The following is a 20,698-nucleotide window of genomic DNA, read 5'->3' as shown; positions in this document are numbered from 1 at the left end:
GTATGACTTTTCTCAATATTTTCAAGGTGGTAGAGAATCCCACCCTAGTCCTCCATTCTTCCACACACCACTGCCTCTCCAAATTAAGTAAAGTACAATACCTGCTTGCAGGCGTAACTGCAGTGTTCGCACTTGAACCTCTTCTCATTTTTATGAGTTTTCTGGTGCTGCATGAGGGCATAGCGTTCATGGAAGACAGCAGAACAGTAGCGGCATTTCAGCTCTGCAGCGCTGTAAGCATGCAAGTTGCGCATATGCACACCTGAAATGGTTACAGAACGTTATATACTTCAAGAGTGTTGTTTTCTGTTAGCCTGCTTCCCCTCTCCTCTAAACCGGGGTTTCTCAGCCTTGGCGCTGGAACATGCTAGTTCCTTCCTGGGCAGGGTAGGGTGGGCTATCCTGTGCATTGTAGGATGTTAAGCAGCATTCCTGGTGTCTGTCTACCAGATGCCAGCAGCACCTCTTTCTCCCCGGTTGTGAAAGCCAAAATACCTCTAGACATCACCACCTGTCTTCTGGGCAGTAAAATCATTCTCAGTTGAGAACCGCTGCTTTAAACGAACAGAATGCTGAAATATCATTTTAATACTCTTTCAATATGGAGTTAAATGTTATATAAGGTATGTCACACTGGACTTAAAATGTTCATTTAACAAAGCACTTTGAGAACTATTATGGGGTAGGTGAATTTTAGGATGATGTTAAGGTGGTTTTATATAAAAAGATATAACATCTTTATTTTACCTTAAATAATCCACTCGTTGTTAGAAGTCAGTGCCCTGTTATTTCCTATGTTGAAATTAACCTGAGACACATGGTAAGGTCTGGCTGGGTTTGCTCAATTAAGTCTAAAGCATGATGGTCTTGTGATACTTGTGTAAGAAGCCAAATGACAATGGACAGCTGTGTGATGGAGCTATTCCACCTTACCCACAGTGACTCAGACATTTAGAGAGCTTCATTTCTCATATAGTCATAGGAAGGAAGAATTAGTGTGTTTATAAAGCATCTTATAGGGCTATGTGGAGTGTATCACCCACTGGCATGAGATGGATATAAATCATGTTACTTTGCCATGGTGTCAAAAAAGTCCAGCAACTGGCTAGACTTGTGCCCCACCAAGCCCCACTGGACTGTGTTTTGTGATGTGCTGGTATCTATGGCAACAATGACAGAATGGTCCAGATGAAAAATAAAAGTTAAGACTTTGTGGAACACCTTTCACCTTTCAGAAAGGTTTTCAAAAAAGTTCACTTCATCTCCAGAATTTCTTTGGGCAAAAGGGTCAATTCTTTTGTTTTGCTAACATATTTTGTGTATCACAGTGTCATATATTTTGGAAAGAGAAATAAGATCATGGAAAAGGGAGGCCCAGGAATCCTGAAACAAAGAAGAGGCTCATTCACTCACGCTTCCCACACCCTCCCTCCCATTGCTCAACAATGGCTGGCTTCCCCACAGGCAGTAGAAAATCCCAGCTCCTAGGCATGCTGTCCCAAGACCCTCTGGTTTCCCTCTCCCACTCCGCAGGGTGTGACAGTTAAAAGGCTCACCATGGTAGATGCGGATTACACGTTACAGGCCTGCCTCCTTTCCCGAAGTGACTGTCTTAAGGGGAAAACTGTGTCTTTTGAAACTTCTGCTTCCAAAACTTCTTAGGCCCACAGCCAGGATTTAACAAAAGCTTGCTGGGTGTCACAGATAGAGCACTGATAAATAGGAACCCAGAATCCAGCCACCTCCTAGTACCCTTGGTTCATGTGACTCCCAGGCAGTTTACTCTATGTCTCTGATCCCCAGTGTCCTCATCTGAAAAATAGGCCCAATGTGGAATGAAATACCACCCATCTGTGAAAAGTCTTATCACGTGCATATGGAACAGGCCTGGGCCCGGATTCTAAAAACATGCTATAAAATGCACTTATGAGATCCAGCCACCAGATGGTGCGACAGGGCTTCTGGAAGAAAACTCGTCCCAGGGCCAAGTTCCCGCAGACCGGGCCTCCCAGTATCAGGGCCAGTACTTTGCAGGTTTATATAAGGGCCTCGCTCCAAAGAGCCAGCAAATGCTGTAGTAAAAGAAAGATCACTAAACCACTCACGTAGGTCGCTTTTCCGTGCAATGATGGCGGCACAATGGGGACACTGGTATTTGGGGACATTTTCGCTATGTTTCTGCAGAATATGTATTTTCATGGTCCCGTTCTGGGTGAAGCGGGCGTGGCAGATGTGGCATTCGTAAGGCTTCTCACCTGAGATGCAGACAACAAAGTGATTCCCCCTCCAGGCCTGATCCTTGCCAAAGGCCACCTGTACTGAAAGTGTTTCTTTTGCCCCAAGCCTCCTTTATCAACCCCCTTCTCACTGGACAACCCCCAATTAGTATGAGACTCCCAAATCAAGCCCAGGCAGCTTATGTCAAGTACAGCTGTGTCCATGATGGACCAGAGACATGACTTCCCCGCATCTATCTGGTGGCTACGCAAGAGTTCAAGGCGGTTCACATCCGTGGGGCTGTACGAAGAACCAAGAAGTACACATAAATGTATTCTTAACACAAGACATCAAGTACCTCTGTTACAAAACCAGCACACTTTATGTTTTGCCTTAAAGTTGAAGAACGAATTAAGGAGTTGACTTTCATTTATTTTTATTTACTTTTTTTTTGAGACAGGTTCTCACTCTGTCACCCAGGCTGGAGTGTAGTGGCGCAATCCCGGCTCACTGCAGCCTCAATCTCCCGGGTTCAAGTGACTCTCCTGCTTCAGCCTCCCTAGTAGCTGGGACCACAGGTGTGCGTCACCAGGCCCGGCTAATTTTTAAATTACTCGTAGAGACAGGGTCTCCCTATGTTGACCAGGCTGGTCTCAAACTCCTGGACTCAAGGGATCCTCCTGCCTCAGCCTCCCAAAGTGCTGAGATTTGAGCCACCATTCCTGGCCAGGAGTTGAGTTTTAAATACCTAAAAAATCTATGGAAGCTAATACTTTGTGTTTTACTCCACACAGTGGGGTTGTGGCACAGTATCTATGTAGACTCTCTTACTGCTAAGTAAAGGTAAAGGTACAGATGAAGATTCTCATATCATGAAGGCACGCAAAAATCCACTTTTACCTTTAAACTTTAATTGTGCCAATAAAAAGTAATTTTTTAAAGCTTGCTTTAAGAGTTAACACTGTAGGTATCAGGCCTTCAGCACCAGAGCCCTTACCTGAGTGCGTTCTCATGTGGCGTTTCAGCTTGTAGGTGTCTCTGCTGGCGTAGCTGCACTGGCAACACTGAAAGGGGCGCTCCCCAGTGTGGGATCGGACATGGCGCTTCAATTTACTTGCCTAATAAATACATAAATGATGTTCGTTGCAATAGAAACTAAAAAATGGCAGAGTCTTCCATTAATCAGCATTATAAAAGAGATTTAAATGAATCATATTTTAACATCAGAGCACCAGAGCATATTTCACTCACTGAAAACACATGAAAAAGTCATTACTTTTGATCATCTGTTATGGGTGATTTTATTTCAGTTGATGTGTGTGTGTATAAGCTCCTTTAGGGAAAATGAGCAGCAGTTCTGAGAGGCTTTCGCATTCACCTACACTTTAAGCCTACCTGCCGAATGCCATGCAAGATTTTACTTTCATTTCTAAGGCAATATATGCTCAATAGTTACAAAATTTAGATTACACTGTAAAAGCGCAAAGGCAAACATTTTTTTTTTTCCCTGCATGAAGTGAGAATCTTGAAACTCTAGCTCTTGTCAGGTATGGTGGCTCACGCCTGTAATCCCAGCACTTTGGGAGGCTGAGAGGGGTGGATCACCTGAGCTCAAGAGTTTGAGACCAGCCTGGGCAACACAGCAAAACCCTGTCTCTACCAAAAATTAAAAATGAGCTGGGCACGGTGGCACACGCCTGTGGTCCCAGCTACTCGAGAGGCTGAGGTGGCAGGACTGTTTGAGCCTGGGAGGCTGAGGTTGCAATGAGCCAAGATCATGCCACTGTACTCCAACCAGGGTAACAGAGTGAGACCATGTCTCAAAAAAATAAAAATAAAAATAAAAATGAAACCCTAGCTCTTTAATGGAGAACAGCTGTATGTGTCGCCTCACGGTCACAAGTCCTGCAGACTCCACCCTGGCTGGCCCCAGGGTAACAGTGTGAGTGGAGGAAGGCGTCCCTGGCTATTCAGCATTGGCGCCATGTGACAGCGGGTTCCTAAGAAGAATTAAGTTTTAAGTAGAAGAAATTAAATTCTAATTTGAATAATTATGTATCCCAGGCAATCAGTTAAATAGCAAACAACATAATACCTCCCATTTGAGCATTCACTGCCTGACTCGTTTATTGCCTTCTAGAAGTATTCTTATTCTGCATTCGTGTATCGCAGGCTCTTATCTACTGCTAGCAGGAAATGGGGCCATCAGCTACACAAGGACTACAGAAATCAGGAAGCTGCATCAGTCCTGCTGGTGACCCAGGGATGCCACACTCCATCTGCCTCCCCAGTAAGTGATAAGCGCACAGAAGCCTAAGGAACACTCGAGAACAAAAGAAGGCTTAGAATGGAAAACAATAGCCAAGCCAAAAAATTTCACTTAGATTTTCAGAAGAAAAGTGAATGCCTTCAAGTATATTAGAGAGCAAATCAAAAAGAATTTTAAAAACCGTATAGCATGAAAGTTTTGAGGAGGATAAGTGGTGTGAATGAGCAAAGAAGGCCATTAAAAAAGACTCTGGATGACTCTTAAAGGTGGGATGGGAGGACAAGGGGAGTTCAAAAGCTTTTTTTTTTTTTTTTTGAGATGGTGTCTCTCTCGTCCAGACTGGAGTGCGTGATCTTGGCTCACTGCAACCTCTGCCTCCCAGGTTCAAGTGGTTTTCCTGCCTCAGCCTCCTGAGTAGCTAGGACTACAGGCATGTGCCACCACACCTGGCTAATTTTTTTGTATTTTTAGTAGATACAGGTTTCAACATGTTGGCCAGGCTGGTTTTGAACTCCTGACCTCAAGCAATCTGCTCCACCGGCCTCCCAAAGTGCTGGGATTACAGGCGTGAACCACCACACCTAGCCAATTCAAAAGGTTTTTTAAAAAAGGGGCACATCTGCACCACAGTTCTGATACGTTCCTGCTGGCATTTTTGTCACAGGATGGGATGAGGGAATAAACAAGCATGGCAAGACTTGAGGAGACTGCAAAAATGGGGGGCTATGGCAGCAGTAGAGACCCCTGTGCTGAGGCCACCTCCCTCAGGCTGCATGCAGACCGCTGGCACTGGAGGAGGGTTTCGGGGACCTAGGAAGTTTGTGCCAAGCACTGGCAGGACACCAACAAAAGGTCCACTCCAGGTTTAGGATCCCCAGGTGACTCTGTTCCCTGAACCCTCCATTTTGCATTCTCATACTACAATCACAACCTTTAACTCAGATGAGAAATAATTTTTTTAAAAATAGTAACAGCAGAAAAAAGTTCTTGGAATCAAATTCTGACCCTAACCATGAAATTTCCCAATTTGTGAAACCCGGCTGCATTGTTACTATATTTAATCTTCAGCTGTTCCCTTTAACTTAGTTCCATTTGAGTGTACTGTTGACCCAGTCTCGACCAGGCTCAAAACTGGGCCTCAGCCTATTTCCCAGCACACAGTGGGACCCTGACAATTAACTGGTGGAAACTGGCACTGACTAGTAAAAGCAGTGCTCTGCCTGTTTCACGTGAGTACCGCCAAACCTGTTAGAAGGTACAAATAAAGCAAATTAATTAAAATGACTACAGCATAGCTGAAGTTTGAAAAGGGTGGTCTCTCTGTAATTAAGAACAGAAACATCTATGCTTAAATCTTCAAGCAAGCTGCTTTGTATCTAATCAAGCTCAAAAATTTCAGCCAACATTGAAATTGGATCTGCATTCTACGTTAGAGCAAATATATTTTGATTTTGTGGCCCTGAGTGCTAGATAAATTGCAGAACTTTTAAACAAGTCTGGGACTTATTTCTTGACCACAAGTAGTTTATTTGTAATTTGTACACCTTTACATATTGTTTTCACTAATTAGTAATCAAAGAAACAAAGAAATCAATTTTCCATTTTAACTTCATAAAAGAGAATGCATACTATTTCCTGCATAAATTTTATACGAATAATAAAAGGCCTGTTTGTAACAGATTCTACTGTTAGTTACACTTGGCATAACTTCTACAGCAGCCTCTACTAAGATGTCATGAAGCTTCAAGTCCAAGAATGACTTTACCTCCACACTGGCATACTTGCACATGGAACATTTAAAGGGCTTCTCATGAGTATGTTTATAGCGCCTGTGTCGGACGAGTTCTCCACTGGTGACAAATGCCATGTTGCAGTCGTTACATTTATAGGGCCTGTTTCCTGTAAAATCACATAGTTCATACTTTCAAAACAAGACTTAACCAGAAAAATTCCAAGGAATTCATGGCTTTTTAATTACACTTAGTCTCAAAAATGCTTTAAAAATTAAGAAGAGGCTCTTTAAACTATAAATACCATAGATACATGTGAGAAAAATCTTTGTAACAGTATTTTTAATGGAAATTCAAAAAAAAAGACAAAACTAAAGTATAAAATGTTACATGATTCTACTGTAGAAATAGGTGGATTCACATTCTTAACATAAGCCTTAACACACATTATTCCAGAGAAACAGCCTTCCCAGCAGTTTTACCTGTGTGGATGTTAACATGGTTACGCAGCAGAGTGACTGTACGGAAGGTTTTCAGGCAGAGGTGACACAGGTGAGGCTTCTCATTGGTGTGAGTTTTCATATGACGATTAAAACTCGACATTCTAGAAGAGGTGAACATGCAGACATCACAGTGGAAGGTTCGTTTTGCTCCTATAAGCAGGAAATAGTTTATTTGTTAGAGGTTCAAATTCCATTTAAACACTTGAAAGGAAATCAGCACATCGTCTTTTCAACTAATGTGGGAACTGAACAATAGAACATACTATTTATATTCATAAGCTGATTGAAGCAATTCAGGACACCATGTTCCTGGATAACCAGCAACGCATTTTCGCTGTTTCAAGATGGGCCGATGTCTGTTTCTGGGCACAGAGTGGACTAGGTACTCTGCTCATCCTTCTTGCTGAGAAAAAAAATGCTAGGGAGGAGACGCCTGAACATTTCAGAATGTCTTGTAGACCTAAGGAGACAAGAGAAAAGGCACGCTGCCTACCTAAAGTGGGGCGCCCAAGAAGAGATTCTCCTATAAAAATGTGGCCCTGCACTCTCTGTAGGGTGAACTAAAGATAACCCGCCCCATCTCTGCATCCTTCTCTCTAGCGAGGGGACTGCAAGAAAAACCATCTAGAATGGTGCCATCCAAAACCATAGCCATAAGTCATGTGTGACTTTTAAATGTGGACTTAAACTAATTAAAATTAAATATAATTAAACATTTAGTTCCTCTGTTGTAAGCCGCATTTCAACTGCCCAAAGACCACATGGAGATCGTGGCCACCATACTGGACAGGGCAGATAAAGACCATTTCCATCAGCAAAGAAAGTCCTCTTGGATGATGCTGGTCTAGCACTGATGGAGAGGTGAAAAAATTCCCCCTAAGAAGATGGCTCCAAAGAGGGAAGGTGGCCCAAGTGAGCATGTCCTGGGTGGTTCTAACAGTAACCCTTGGGGGATCTGGTTTAAGACAGTTTTTGACCATCACTGCCTGGCAGAAATTAATATATACCATCCCTCAAATAACTCACTTTCACCCCAGGCTTCAAGGGATTTCCACAGATAACAGTAAAAAGAACCAATCGGCTCACGGTGACAAACAAGATGCCAGTGCAAGGGCAGCGGAAACAAACAGAAGACTCAGACCTACAAAGACTTCTGATGTTGGAATCATCAAATACAGAATATAGCTGAGTTGTTATTCTCAAAATCCATCCCTCCATAAAAGCAATGAAAACAACTTGAAAACAACTGTGAAAAAAATGTCACAAGCAACTTTTTCAGGACACTGGAAACTTAACTGGAAGCTTCCAGCAACCAGGAGAAACAATTAAAAAAATCTAGCTGCTTCTCAGTAAAAAAGAGAGCTTGGTGGAATTCTAACTTATTCTGGTTCCATTCTCTGCTCCTTAGCTCAGGGGTGGCCTTGAAAATAACAATCCAAGCTAGGTGTGGTGGCTCATGCCTGCAATCCTAGCACTTTGGGAGGATGAGGTGGGGGGATCACTTGAGGCTAGGAGTTCAAGACCAGCCTGGGGGACACAGCAAGACCTCATCTCTATTTTTTTAAACATAAAATATAATAATAATAAAAAAGAAAATAACAGCCCAAATACACAGTTTCAGTACCAGAGAAGAGCAGAATGGACTTCATTCACAAAAATTATAATTCTTTGCTTTGACCTGTCTAGTGGCTTCCTAGAAGATCACATCAAAAGGCTTGCCTTTATCTTGCCTAACATGGAACTTGCCCAGTGCTAAAGAGGCTACCTGGAGTGAGGTGAGTGGAGGGATATTTGGTGAAAACGTTTACAGGTAATGGATAACAGTTAGGGCAAATAACCAACTAACAAAACCTTGGGAGGAAAGGCTGGGGAATGAGATGCTTTGGGGAATAAGGGCACAGACAAGCTCTAACATATTCCTTGGAATAGAGAAGACCATGAGTATGCCCCTGGCTTAGGAACAAGCTGAGAAGGCTGTTAAGGCCCCAGGTGCTCATCGCTGGCTGACCACAATGCTCTCAGGAAGTAGGAAGTGAAGGCTAAGACAAAGCTGGATGAATGTTGGGAAGGCCAGCCTTAGTAAACACACAGTGTTCTTCAGCAAAGACTGAGGGATTTAAAAAAAAATTTTTTTTTGGTTCAGGTGTTTAAGGAAATCTTTGTCCAGTCATTAGCAGAGACTTCAGTAGCTACACAAAGCAGAGAATACAGACTTCACAAAGTTAGTTCAGAAAAGTTACCAAACAATCAATACAACCAGCAGCAACAGCTAACCCTGGGGAGGGAAAGAATCTGATTTACACAGTTGCCACATTATAATGTTCCAGATGGCCAGTTTTCAGTAAAAAATTATAAGGCATGCAAAGAAACAAAAAAATATAGTAGCCCATTCAGAGAAAAAAAATAATAGAATCTTCCTTGAGGAAGTCCAGGGATTGGGCATACTAGACAAAGACTTTAATCAGTTATCTAAAATATTTTCCAAGACTAAAGAAAACTGAGTCTAAAGGACTAAAAGAAAGGCCAGGCATGGCGGCTCACATCTACGATTCTAAAGCTTTGTGAGGCCAAGGTGGGATGACTGCTTGAGACCAGCCTGGGCAACAGAGTGAGAACCTGTCTCTATCAAAAATTTAAAAAATCGGCAGGTGTAATGGGGTAAGCCTGTAGTCCCAGCTACTCAGGAGGCTGAGGCAGGAGGCTTGTTTTAGGCCAAAAGTTTGAGGCTGTAGTGAGCTATGATTGTGCCACTGCACTTCAACTAAGTGACAGAGTGAGACCCTGTCTCAAAAAAGAAAAAAGCATGAAAATGATGCTTTATCAAATTGAGAAAACCAATAGATAAAATTTATTTAAAAAAATGAGAACTTCTGGAATTGAAAAATATAATAAGCAAAATGAAAAATTCAACAGAGGGACTCAACAGCAGAGCTGAGCAAAAAGAAGGAAGAATCAGTGAACCTAAAGACAGGTCAATTGAGATTATTCAGTTTGAGGGAAAGAAAGAAAAAAACGAACAAAGAAAAATGAGCAGAGACTAAGAGATCTGTGGGACATGATCAAGCACACCAACATATGCACAATGGGAGACCCAAGGTGACACAGGAGAAGAGAGTATTTGAAGAAATGATTGCCAAAAACTCCCCAAATTTGAAAAAAAAATCTACACATCCAAAAGCTTAATAAATTTCAAGTAGGATAAAGTCAAAGAGATTCACATCAAGACACATCATAATCAGATTGCTGAAAGACAAAAAATGAATCTTGAAAGCAGCAAGAAAGACAGACATGCCTTATCACATACATGGGATTGTCAATAAGATTAATGGCTGATTTATCATCAGAAACCATGGAGGCCAGAAAGCAGTGGAATGACATTCAATGTGCTGTAAGAAAAAAAACGTCAAACAAAAATTCTGTCTGACAAAACCACCCTCCAAAAATGAAGGAGAAATTAAGACATTCCCAGAAAAATAGAAACTGAGCAAGTCTGTCATTGGCAGATCTATCCTACAAAAATGCTAAAGAGATTCCAACAGGGTGAAATGAAAGGACACCAAACAATAACTCAAATCCATATGAAAAAATAAAGACAGTGATAAAGTAACAACATATGCAAATATAAAAGACAATATTCATGTATTTTTTAACTTGTAATCCTCTTTTTTTCTATCTGACTCAAAGACAGCATAAAGCAATAATTATAAATTGATGTTGATGGCATATAATTTATAAAGATACACTCTGTGGCAGTAACAACAGGAAGTGGAGTGGGGAATGGAATTATATAGGAGCAAAGTTTTTTATATACTATTGAAATTAAATTGGCATTAATCTAAACCAGATTATTATGAATTGAGATGTTAAATGTAACACCAAGGACAACTAAAGAAAATAACTCAAAAATATATAGTAAAATAAATAATAAAAGAATTAAAATGATACACTTGGCAGTGGCTATTCAACACAAAAGAAAGCAGTAATAAAAGAACTGAGGAATAAAAGATGTGACATCTAAAAAACAAATACAGAAATAAGAAAGTAAGCCTTTTTTATCAGCAAGGAGATTAAACTCTCTGTGCAAAGGTCGGGATTGGCAGAAAGGACACTATACAAGATGCAATTATTTGTCCTCTACAAAAGACTCATTTTAGATTCAAAGACAAATAGGCTGAAAGTAAAAAGATGGACAAAGATACTCCATACAAACAGTAACCAAAAGAGTGCTAGGGTGGCTATACAAATATCAGACTATATTCTCTTTAAGACAAAATTGTTATAAAAGACAAAAGGACGTTATATAATAATGAAAGGTCAATCCATCATAAAGATACAACAATTATAAACATATATGTGGCTAGGCGCATATGTGGCTCATACCTGTAATCTCAGCACTTGGAAGGCTGAGGCAGGCAGATTATTTGAGGTCAAGAGTTCAAGACCAGCCTGGACAACATGGTGAAACCTCATCTCTACTAAAAATACAAAAATTAGCTGAGTGTGGTCGTGCATATCTATAATCCCAGCTACTAAGGAGGCTGAGGCAGGAGAATTGCTTGAACCCGGGAGACAGAGGTTGCAGTGAGCCAAGACTGTGCCCCTGCACTCCAGCCTGGCGACAAAGTGAGACTCCATCTCAAAACAACCCAACCAACCAAAAAAAAAAAAAAAAAAAATATATATATATATATATACATATACATATGCACCTAATAACAGTCCCAAAATACTTGAAGCAAAAGGAACAAAATTGAAGTTAGAAACAGGCAATTCAGTAATAGTTGGAGACCTCACTTTAAACAATGGAGAGAACTAGACAAGGTCAGCGAGGAAACAGAGGCTTAAATCACACTATAAACCAAGTAGACAAAACAGACATCTATAGAACATCCCACCCAGTAACACTGGAGTAGACGTTCTTCTGAGGTGCGTAGGGAAGAGTCTCCAGGATAGACCACATGTGAAGTTACAAACATATTGAGACACACATATCTTAATAAATTTAAAAAGACAAATTGAGCCAGGCACAGTGGCTCATGCCTGTAATCCAGCATTTTGGGAGGCTGAGATGGGAGGATCGCGTGAGGCCAAAAGTTCAAGACTAGCCCAGGCAACATAGAGACCCCATCTGTACAATTTTTTTTTTAATTAGCTGCGTGTGGTAGTGTGTGCCTCTTGTCCTAGCTACTTGTGAGGCTGAAGTAGGGGGACTGCTGGAGTCCAGGGGTTCAAGTTTACAGTGAGCTATGACTGTAACACTGCACTCCAGCCTGGGCAACAGAGCAATATCCTGTCTCTACAACAAAAAAAAAACCAAAATCAAAAGATGTTCTATGTTCTCTGACCATAATAAAATGAAATTAGAAATTAATACCAAGGGAAATTTGGAAAATTCATATATACATGGAAGTTAAAAAACACACTCCAAAATGACAAATGGGTCAAAGAAGAAATCACAAGAAAATTATTAAGTACTTTGAGGTGAACGAAAGTGAAAACATGAGATACCAAGAGTTATAGAATGCACCTAAAGCAGTGCTCAGAGGGAAATTTTTAGCTATAAACACTTACATTAAAAAAGAAGAAATATTTCAAATCAATAACCTAACTTTATACTCTGAGGAACTAGAAAAAGAAGATGAATCTAAACCCAAAGCTAGTAGAAAGAAGAAAATATTAAGATTAGAGAGAAAAAAATTAGAGAAAACCAACAAAACCACCAAAAGTTGGTTCTTTGAAAAGATCAACACTGACAAACCTTTATCTAGACTTGTGACCGAGGGGGTAAAAAAGAGAATACTCAAATTACTAAAATCAGGAAGGAAAGTGGGAACATTCTTACCAATCTCACAGAAATAAAAATGTTTATAATAGAATACTATGAACAATTATGTGCCAACAAATTAGATAATACAGATGAAATAGAAAATTCCTAGAAACATACAAACTACTAAAACTGATTTAAGAAGAAACAGAAAATTGGAATAGACCTGTATCAGTAAAGACAGTGAGTGAGTCATTAATCAACACTTCCAAGAAAGAAAACCCCAGAACCAAATCGCTTCACTGATTAAGTCTACAAAATGCTTAAATATTAATCCTCTAAATCTTCAAAAAAGGGAGGAAACACTTCTTCCCAATCCATTACATGACGCTAGTATTACTTAAATACTAAAGCCAGACAAAGACATCAAAAGAAGACTACAGACCAATATTCCTAATGAATACAGATGCAAAAATCTTCAGAACACTAGCAAACCAAATCCAGCAGCATATTAAAAGGATTATATACCATAACCAAGTTGAGATTTTCTGCAAGAATAAAAGGGTGGTTCAACATATGAGAATCAGTCAGTGTAATATACTATATTAACAGAATGAAGAAAAAAACAACAACACATGATCATCTCAATAGATGCAGAAAAAGAATTTCATATAATCCAACACCGTTTTCTTGATAAAATACTCAACAAACTTGGAATCGAAGGTTTATGGGTTGAGTTGTGACCCCTGCAAAAATATGTGAAGTCCTCATGCCAGATACCTGTGAATGAGATCTTATGTGCAGAAAGGGTCTTTGCAGATGCAATCAAGTTAAGCTGAGGTCCTACTGGATGAAGATGGGTCATAAGCCAATATGACTGGTGTCCTTATAAGAAGAGGAAAACAGATATAGAGACACACAGGAATAATTCCATGTGATCACAGGGGCAGAGATTGGAGTAATGCATCTGCAAGCCAATGAATGGCATGACTGCTGGCAATACCAGAAGCTAAGAGAAAGGCATGAAATATATTCTCCCCGACAGCCTTCCAAGAGAGCACAGCTTTGCCAACACCTTGATTTCACACTTGTAGCTTCCGTAACTGTGAGAGGTATGTTTCTGTTGTTTGAAGCCACTCAGTTTGTGGTGCTTTGTCATGACATCCCTGGGAAGCTAACACAGTGCCAGTTAAAAATGGGCCAAAGATTTGAATAGCCATTTTTTTCCAAAGAAGATACATAAGTGGCCAATGAATACATGAAGAGATACTCAAGACCCTTAGTCATTAGAGAAATGGAAACCAAAACTACAACGAGATACCTCTTCACACCTGCTAGGATGGCTATAATTAAACAATAATAACAAATGGAAAGTAAGCATTGGTGAGGATGTGGAGAAACTGGAAGTTAAACACACTGCTGGTGCAAATTCAAATTGGTGCAGCTGCTATGGAAAATAGTGTGGTAGCTGCTCAAAAAAATTAAACATAGAGTAACCACACCATCCAGCAATTCCACTCCTAAGTATATACTCAAAAGGATTGGAAACAGGTTCTTAAACAAAAAACTTGTACACAGATGGTCATAACAGCACCATTCACACTTGCTGAAAGGTGGACACAATTGCAGTGTGTATCGATGAATGAATGGATAAATAAAATGTGCAATACCCATACAGGGATTATTACTTAGCCATTAAAAATGAATGAAGTGCTGACACATGCTACAATATCAACAAACCCTGCAAACATGATGCTAAGCTCAAGAATCTAGACACGAAAGGCACATGGTATACATATATGATTCAACTTCTGGAAAATGTGCAGAACAGCAAAATCTATGGAAACAAAAAGTAGATTAGTGGTAGCCAGGGGCTAGGGGGAACAGAGTAGGAAGTGACTGCCTAATTGGTACAGGCCTCTTATTGGGGTGATAAAAATATTCTGGAATTTAGACAGTGTTGATGGGTCTACAAATTTGTGAATACATCAAAAACCTAAAAATGAGCTAGAAATTGTAAAACTTGGGGGGCAAAGCTCTTGATTTAAACATATGAGAAACTACCATATACCAAAAGGCTGCAAACTCAACCACCTATGGAAGGCAGAGGCAAGAAACCTAAGTGAAGGGCCCTGACCACATGTAAGAATGGGGTGGTGGCGGCGGTGTGTTTGGGCGGCATTCTCTTTTTCTAAACTGAGTCACCTTCCAACCCCAGGCACCTGATGCCAGGTGGAAGGAAAACTGTGCCAAATGTTGCCAGATATAATTTAAAAGAGCTAGAAATTGAAATTTTGGGGGTGAAATATGTTGACTTAAATAAGTGAGAAACTAATATTTTTAAAAAATAAGCCAAACAAATCATTTTCATAGGACAAATTCATCCTGTGGGCTGCTGGAATGCAATCTCAGTTTAATATGGCTTTAATATTGCTTCAGGGTCTTCCTAATCTGGACCCATCCACCTCTCTGAGCACCCACCCAGCTCTACAGACACAGTAGAGCTCTCCACCCTCACATACAAAGTAAATACTTCCAGAGCTACACACCCAGACCACTTCCTAGTACTTGGAATCCTGATCCGCATCTTAATGGCCTCTTGGTCCTGGACTGACCTAAATATCACCTCCCTTAGAAGGCACCCTCCTTCTCTTGGCCCTGAAGCACATGAAGCCTCACCACCTGTCCTGTAATGACCTGTCCCCCATATCCCTCTGGGGCTGCAAACTAGGCAGCAGAGACCAGGGCTTGGTCTTCTATGCTTATGTGCACAAGGCTTTGCGGGAACATTTTTACTGTGCTTTCAAAACGTTTGTGTGCAAAGTGCAAAACCCTTCTGGATTTGATTCACAATACAGAACATTAGTTTAAAATTTCTCCCATTTCCTGACATTTTGAAAGTAAGTCAACCACTTAAAACTTCAATTACCATCACCTCCCCATAAAGAAAAACAGCAGCCCAGTTTTATGGAGTGTATTCTATGAGATGAACTACCCTTTGTCTTTCTTTGATTTTTTGTAGATTTGGCCTTTTCAGCATCTGCTTGACCAGCTGTAGGTTGATCCTCTTGTTCTTCCACATTTAAATTTGAAATTGTGAGAACAATTTCGTCACTTCTTTCATCTCCTGACATTGTTTCCACAAAAAAGAGCTGCTCCTTTGTTCTTTCAGCCAATCTTCTTTCAGCCAATAACTGGTTCTTCTCCTGCCCTTCCTGGAGCTAATAAACAACAACAAATATTCAAACAAATATGATACTATTAATTTCAACATAATTAGATTTTTGCCTGGATGAACCACAGAATACAAAAAGAAAAGCAAAAGTTGAAGATTATGCATCACAATGTTAATTATTTCGCATCAGGGTTGTGGCAGTGAAACTTAACACTTCTTTTTAAAACATAATGCACCTTACACTATTCCAATTAGCACAACTTTTAAAACTCTTTTTAAAAAAAGAACCTAAGAACTCTCAAGATTTTCCTGGGAAGTATTTTTACTGTCTTTAATTTGCAACTGCAAAATACCCTGTCCAGACATAATATTGCATAAAAGCCGACTTGCATTTTTTCTGTTTCATGTAAGGGGTTGTTTATTAAAACCAACTGTACCTTAATCAGTCCAGCACTTTCAGCCAGGCTCACCGCTAACTTACTGTCTTCACTGGCCACCATCACACTCTCCTCTAGAGCGTGGAACTGCAACACCTCCATCTCTTGCAGGGAGTACAGCTCTTGCTGGACACTAATGGCCACATACTGCTGCAGGCTCTGCCGGGGCCCTTCCTCAAGCCACAGCAACCCAGGGCCAGGCTGCTGCACCATCACCTGCACCCCTTCTTGCTGCTGTATGCTCAGCAAGCTCATATCCTGCAACTCCACAGCTTCAGAAGTGAAGTGCACCGTCTGCAGGGTCAGGATGTGCTTCTCGCTCTCCTCCGAGGGGGCCAGCACCAGCTCCACTTCTTCCTCCAGGACGCTGTCCTGGAAGGCCCCAGAGGTACGCTCGGCCTCCAACTCACTAGGGCTCCGATGGTCTTTCTCTCTGCACGTTCCGTGTTTTTCCTCCTCCTTCAGGCCTTTTTCCGGCGTCAACTCGAGTTCTTTGATTTTGGTGAATTGCTCAGAAAGGACAGAGATCTCAGTGGCTGCCATGACTTGGCCTGTTTGAAAAATAGGCAAGCGGTTTTCATAGGGGGAGAAGGGGGTGGTATGAGTAGGGATGGGGGGTGCTTGAACCTAGCAGGCTTTGGAGTTGAAACAAGGTCTGGCCTCAAAAGGCTTTGGACCTAGTAGTGTCAGAACAATGCTGATCTGGCCTGGGTCTAGGAGGGGGTCAAGGGTAAGCAGGATTTAGGCTAAAGCAGGATTTTGTACAAAACCCTAGAACGAACAGGTTTGGGCCTCAGCAGGCTTACGGCCAGCACACATCCTGGGCCTGGCAAGGTTCCGCCTGAGCACGCTCTGGGCCAGTGCATATCCTGGGCCTGGCAAGGTTAGGCCTGAGCAGGTCCAGTCAGTGAACATCCTGTGCCTAGTAAGGTTTGGGCCCAGCAGGCTCTCGGCCAGTGCACAACCTGGGCCTAGCGAGGTTCGGGCCCGAGCAGGCCTTGGGCCGGTGCACATCCTGGGCCTAGCAAGTTTCAGGTCCAAGCAGGCCCTGGGCCAGTGCACAACCTGCGCCTAGCGAGGTTTGGGCCCGAGCAGGCATTCCCCTCGTGCACGATTCTAGACCTAGCACCCTCAGAGCCAGGCAGGCTTTGGGCCTAGTGGCCTCGAGCCCACCCAGACTTGGCCAAGCAGCCCTCGGCCAGGCCAAGCACGCTCCTTCGGAGGCCTGGCAGTGCCCCTGCTTTACCCTGTCCCCCACGCCCCGCCCCGACCCGCCCCGGGCTGCCCCTCAGCGTCTGCCGCCCGCCCTTGGGCCTTTCCGGCCAACCCCTCCCTCCGCCCACGCCCAGAACAGCTCATGCTCTTGGAGGAAAGCAGGTGGGCTTGACCCTGCCCGGGACTGGCCCCTCACCACAGAAGGCGTGGCCGGAGTGCCCGGCCCACTCCATCTTTAGCTTGTGGGCTCTGCCTCGTGCACCGCGTGTTGCAGCCCGCAGCCGGCCGCCACACGGCTGGCGCGAGAGTGGAGGGCGGCAGTGCGCAGGCGCGGAGCGGAAAAGAGGGAGCGTGAAGGGGGCGGAGCCAGGCAGGGTTGGGGAGGGGGTGATGTACTGTGGGGGCAGGGGGGAGGGGGAGCACGGAGGAGGAGGACCCCGCAGGGAACACTGGTGAACCTGGGGGGGTGGATGAGGAGGGGAGGAGGGTCCCATACAGGGCACTGGGAGACCTGGGGGGGATGGATAAGGAGGGGAGGAGAGCTTGCAGGGGGCACTGGAAGACCGGGGGGGGGCCTAAGGAGGGGAGGAGGGTCCTGCAGGGGGCACGGAAATACCTCGGGGTTGAAGTGGATGAGGAAGGGAGGAGGGCCCCGCAGGGGGCGCTGGGAGACCTGGGGGGGAACTAAGGAGGGCACGAGGGCCTGCAGGGGGCCTGGGAGACCTGAGGGGGAATGGATAAGGAGGGGAGGAGGGCGCACAGAAGGCACTGAGATACTGGGGAGAGGGGTGGAATGAGGCGGGGAGGAGAGCCCTGCAGGGGGGCTGGGAGACCTGAGGGGGGAGTGGGTAATGGATAAGGCGGGGTGGGTAATGGATAAGGAGGGGAGGGGGGCCTGCAGGGGGCCTATGACACCTCGGGGAGGGGAATGGATAAGAAGGGTAGGAGGGCCAGCAGGAGGCACTGAGATACCGGGGGGAGGGGCGGAATGAGGAGGGGAGAGCCCCGTAGGGGGGCGGGGAGACCTGAGGTGGGGGGTAATGGATAAGGAGAGGAGGAGGGTCTGCAGGGGTTCTTGGGAGACCTGGGAGATGGATAGGAGAGGACGAGGGGAGGAGGGTATGCAGGGGGCCCTGGGAGCCCTGCAGGGGGCGAGGGGTGGGGGAATGGATAAGGAGGGGAGGCGAGCCCGCAGCGGGTGCTGGGAGACCTTGGAGGGGAATGGATAGGAGGGGAGGAGGTCCTGCAAGGGGTGGTGGGAGACCTGGGAGAGGGGAATGGATAAGGAGGGGAGGAGGGCCCGCAGGGGGCGCTGGGAGACCTTGGAGGGGAATGGATAAGGAGGGGAGGAGGGCCCGCAGGGGGCGCTGGGAGACCCGGGGGAGGGGAATGGATAAGGAGGGGAGGAGGGCCCACAGGAGGCACTGAGATACTGGGGGAGGGGTGGAATGAGGAGGGGAGGAGAGCCCTGTAGGGGGCGCTGGGAGACCTTGGGGGGAATGGATAAGGAGGGGAAGAGGGCCCGCAGGGGGCGCTGGGAGACCTGAGGGGAATGGATAAGGAGGGAGGAGGGCCTGGAGGGGGCGCTGGGAGACTTGGGCGGGGGTGGGGGGAATGGATAAGGAGGGAAGAAGGGCCTGCAGGGGGCACTGAGACCTGGAGGGGAATAGGTAAGGAGGGAGGAGGGCCTGCAGGGGGCGCTGGGAAACCTGGGGGGCTTGGATAAGAAGGGGAGGAGGGCCTGCAGGGGGTGCTGGGAGACCTGGGCAGGGCAGGGGTGGGGAATGGGTAAGGAGGGAAGGAGGGCCTTGCAGGGGGCGCCGGGAGACCTGGGGTCGGGGGAGGATAAGGGGGGGCAATGGGAGAGGATGGGGAACGGGGTGCCTAGAGACTTGGGTGGGAAATGGAAGCAGCGGGGACTGGGCAGGGAGAGACCTTACAAGGGTTCCAGGAGATGGGTTGGGGTGGGCTGGACAGGGCAGAGCGGAGGGTGAGGAGGGCCCTCTGTGAGCCATGGAGACCTGAGCAGGAGCTAGGTGGGGGCTGGGAATGTGCAGGAAAGGAGACGTGGAAGGAGGAGGAGATAAGGCGGCAGGGGTGATGGAGATTGACAGGGACCCCAGACATGGGGGTCGGGAAATGGGGATGGAAATAAATGGAAAAAAAGAGGCTTCATGGTGGGAAAGGGGAGGAACTCCGAGGGCTCCGGGGCACTGAGGTGTGCAGAGTTGCCGGGTCCTGAGTACCCTCGAGGGAGCAGAGGGAGCTCGAGGAACGAGGAAGAGAGGGGACGACGAGCGCAAAAAAGGGAGAACATAGGCGGATGTGGAGGAGGATGAGCGTCCGAGGGAGAAGACTGGGGAGTTGAGCAAAGAAAGGGCGGGAATGTGGGGGCTGGAAAGGGAGAGGAGGCAGCCAATGGAGCAGGGGTGCATCGGAGTTCATGCGTACTTCCCAGGAGCTCATTTAAGGCAGGTGGGAGGGCGGGGGACTTGGAGGGGCGGCAACACTGTGAACGGACTGAAGCCCACTGAACTGTTCACTCTAAAGTGGTTCATTTTGTTACGTGTGTTTTCACTTCAATCAATTACATTTAATGGAAATTAATCATATTGATGGTCTCCAGAAGAAGTTGGGTTGATACCTGCAACCAGATTTTAAAAATGCAAATTTGGGGCCAACGAGTGAACGAAATAATTTGTACCTCACTGATTTCTTTTAAGGCACAGCTTACAACGTTCCAGAAACTGTTCTATTTGTTTTCGCTTTTGTTTCAAAATCTTAATGGCATTTTGTTTGCTGATTGTGAGTAAATATTTGTATGCTGCGAAAAGCAAATCAAAAACCAACAGCTCAAAGGAGAAAGTATGGCAAACAGGAGACTGGAGATTGGACTCCAAAACTCCTGGAGTGACGAAAATTGACCTAGATGAAGAAATGGCTTTCTCTTGGCCTTCTTTTGTTTAAACATATCTTCCAGTCCTGGGGATGGATTTCCCTCCATCCATAGCCAGAGAACTTTCTGTATCCATCAAAGTGCTTTCTATGTTTGCCCACCCTCCACAGCTCCCTCTTTGTCATTCGCGAATAGTATATAATCAAATATTGTTTTCATTTTCAGTAGTATAAAAGATAGAACTAAATTCAGCTTTGAAAGACACCCATGTACCAGTGGGTACATGGTACACTTACCAGTGACTTTCTTGGCTCCCTAGTTTCTGCGTGGTGTCTGGGGTTTCTGTCACAGTATATGTACTATACAAAGAAAATATTTGAAGGTCGCTGGGAAAGTAATGTGCTATAATGACTTATTTCAAATCATTTAAATGAGTTTTTCTGCTTGAGCAATCAGCACCTATTTAGTGCTTTCTTGGGTAATTTTGCGTGA

The 20,698-nt window shown here is 44.4% G+C and overlaps 1 protein-coding gene across 10 annotated transcripts in view; it reads right to left on the bottom strand.

The window, feature by feature from the left end:
• CTCFL (CCCTC-binding factor like) overlaps window positions 1–17,124 on the bottom strand; it is a 41,940-nt gene extending 24,816 nt beyond the window's left edge. For 6 of the 10 annotated variants that reach the window (XM_055265949.2, XM_055265954.2, XM_055265955.2 and 3 more), the window contains exons 1-7: window positions 16,096–17,124; window positions 15,479–15,704; window positions 6,699–6,869; window positions 6,252–6,385; window positions 3,215–3,335; window positions 2,106–2,255; window positions 102–262 (exon numbers count right to left, since the gene is read on the bottom strand). In XM_055265949.2, coding sequence (XP_055121924.2) covers window positions 102–262; window positions 2,106–2,255; window positions 3,215–3,335; window positions 6,252–6,385; window positions 6,699–6,869; window positions 15,479–15,704; window positions 16,096–16,638 — 1,506 coding nt within the window. In that variant the 5' untranslated portion in view covers window positions 16,639–17,124. The remainder of the gene's footprint in view (window positions 1–101; window positions 263–2,105; window positions 2,256–3,214; window positions 3,336–6,251; window positions 6,386–6,698; window positions 6,870–15,478; window positions 15,705–16,095) is intronic. The other 4 variants (XM_055265957.2, XM_055265958.2, XM_063634003.1 and 1 more) reach the window with 3 other exon arrangements.
• Between the last annotated feature and the right edge of the window lie 3,574 nt (window positions 17,125–20,698).

The sequence above is a fragment of the Symphalangus syndactylus genome, chromosome 24 (assembly GCF_028878055.3).
Source record: "Symphalangus syndactylus isolate Jambi chromosome 24, NHGRI_mSymSyn1-v2.1_pri, whole genome shotgun sequence".
Lineage (NCBI taxonomy): Eukaryota > Metazoa > Chordata > Mammalia > Primates > Hylobatidae > Symphalangus > Symphalangus syndactylus.
This window is presented reverse-complemented; position numbering and strand designations above follow the sequence as displayed.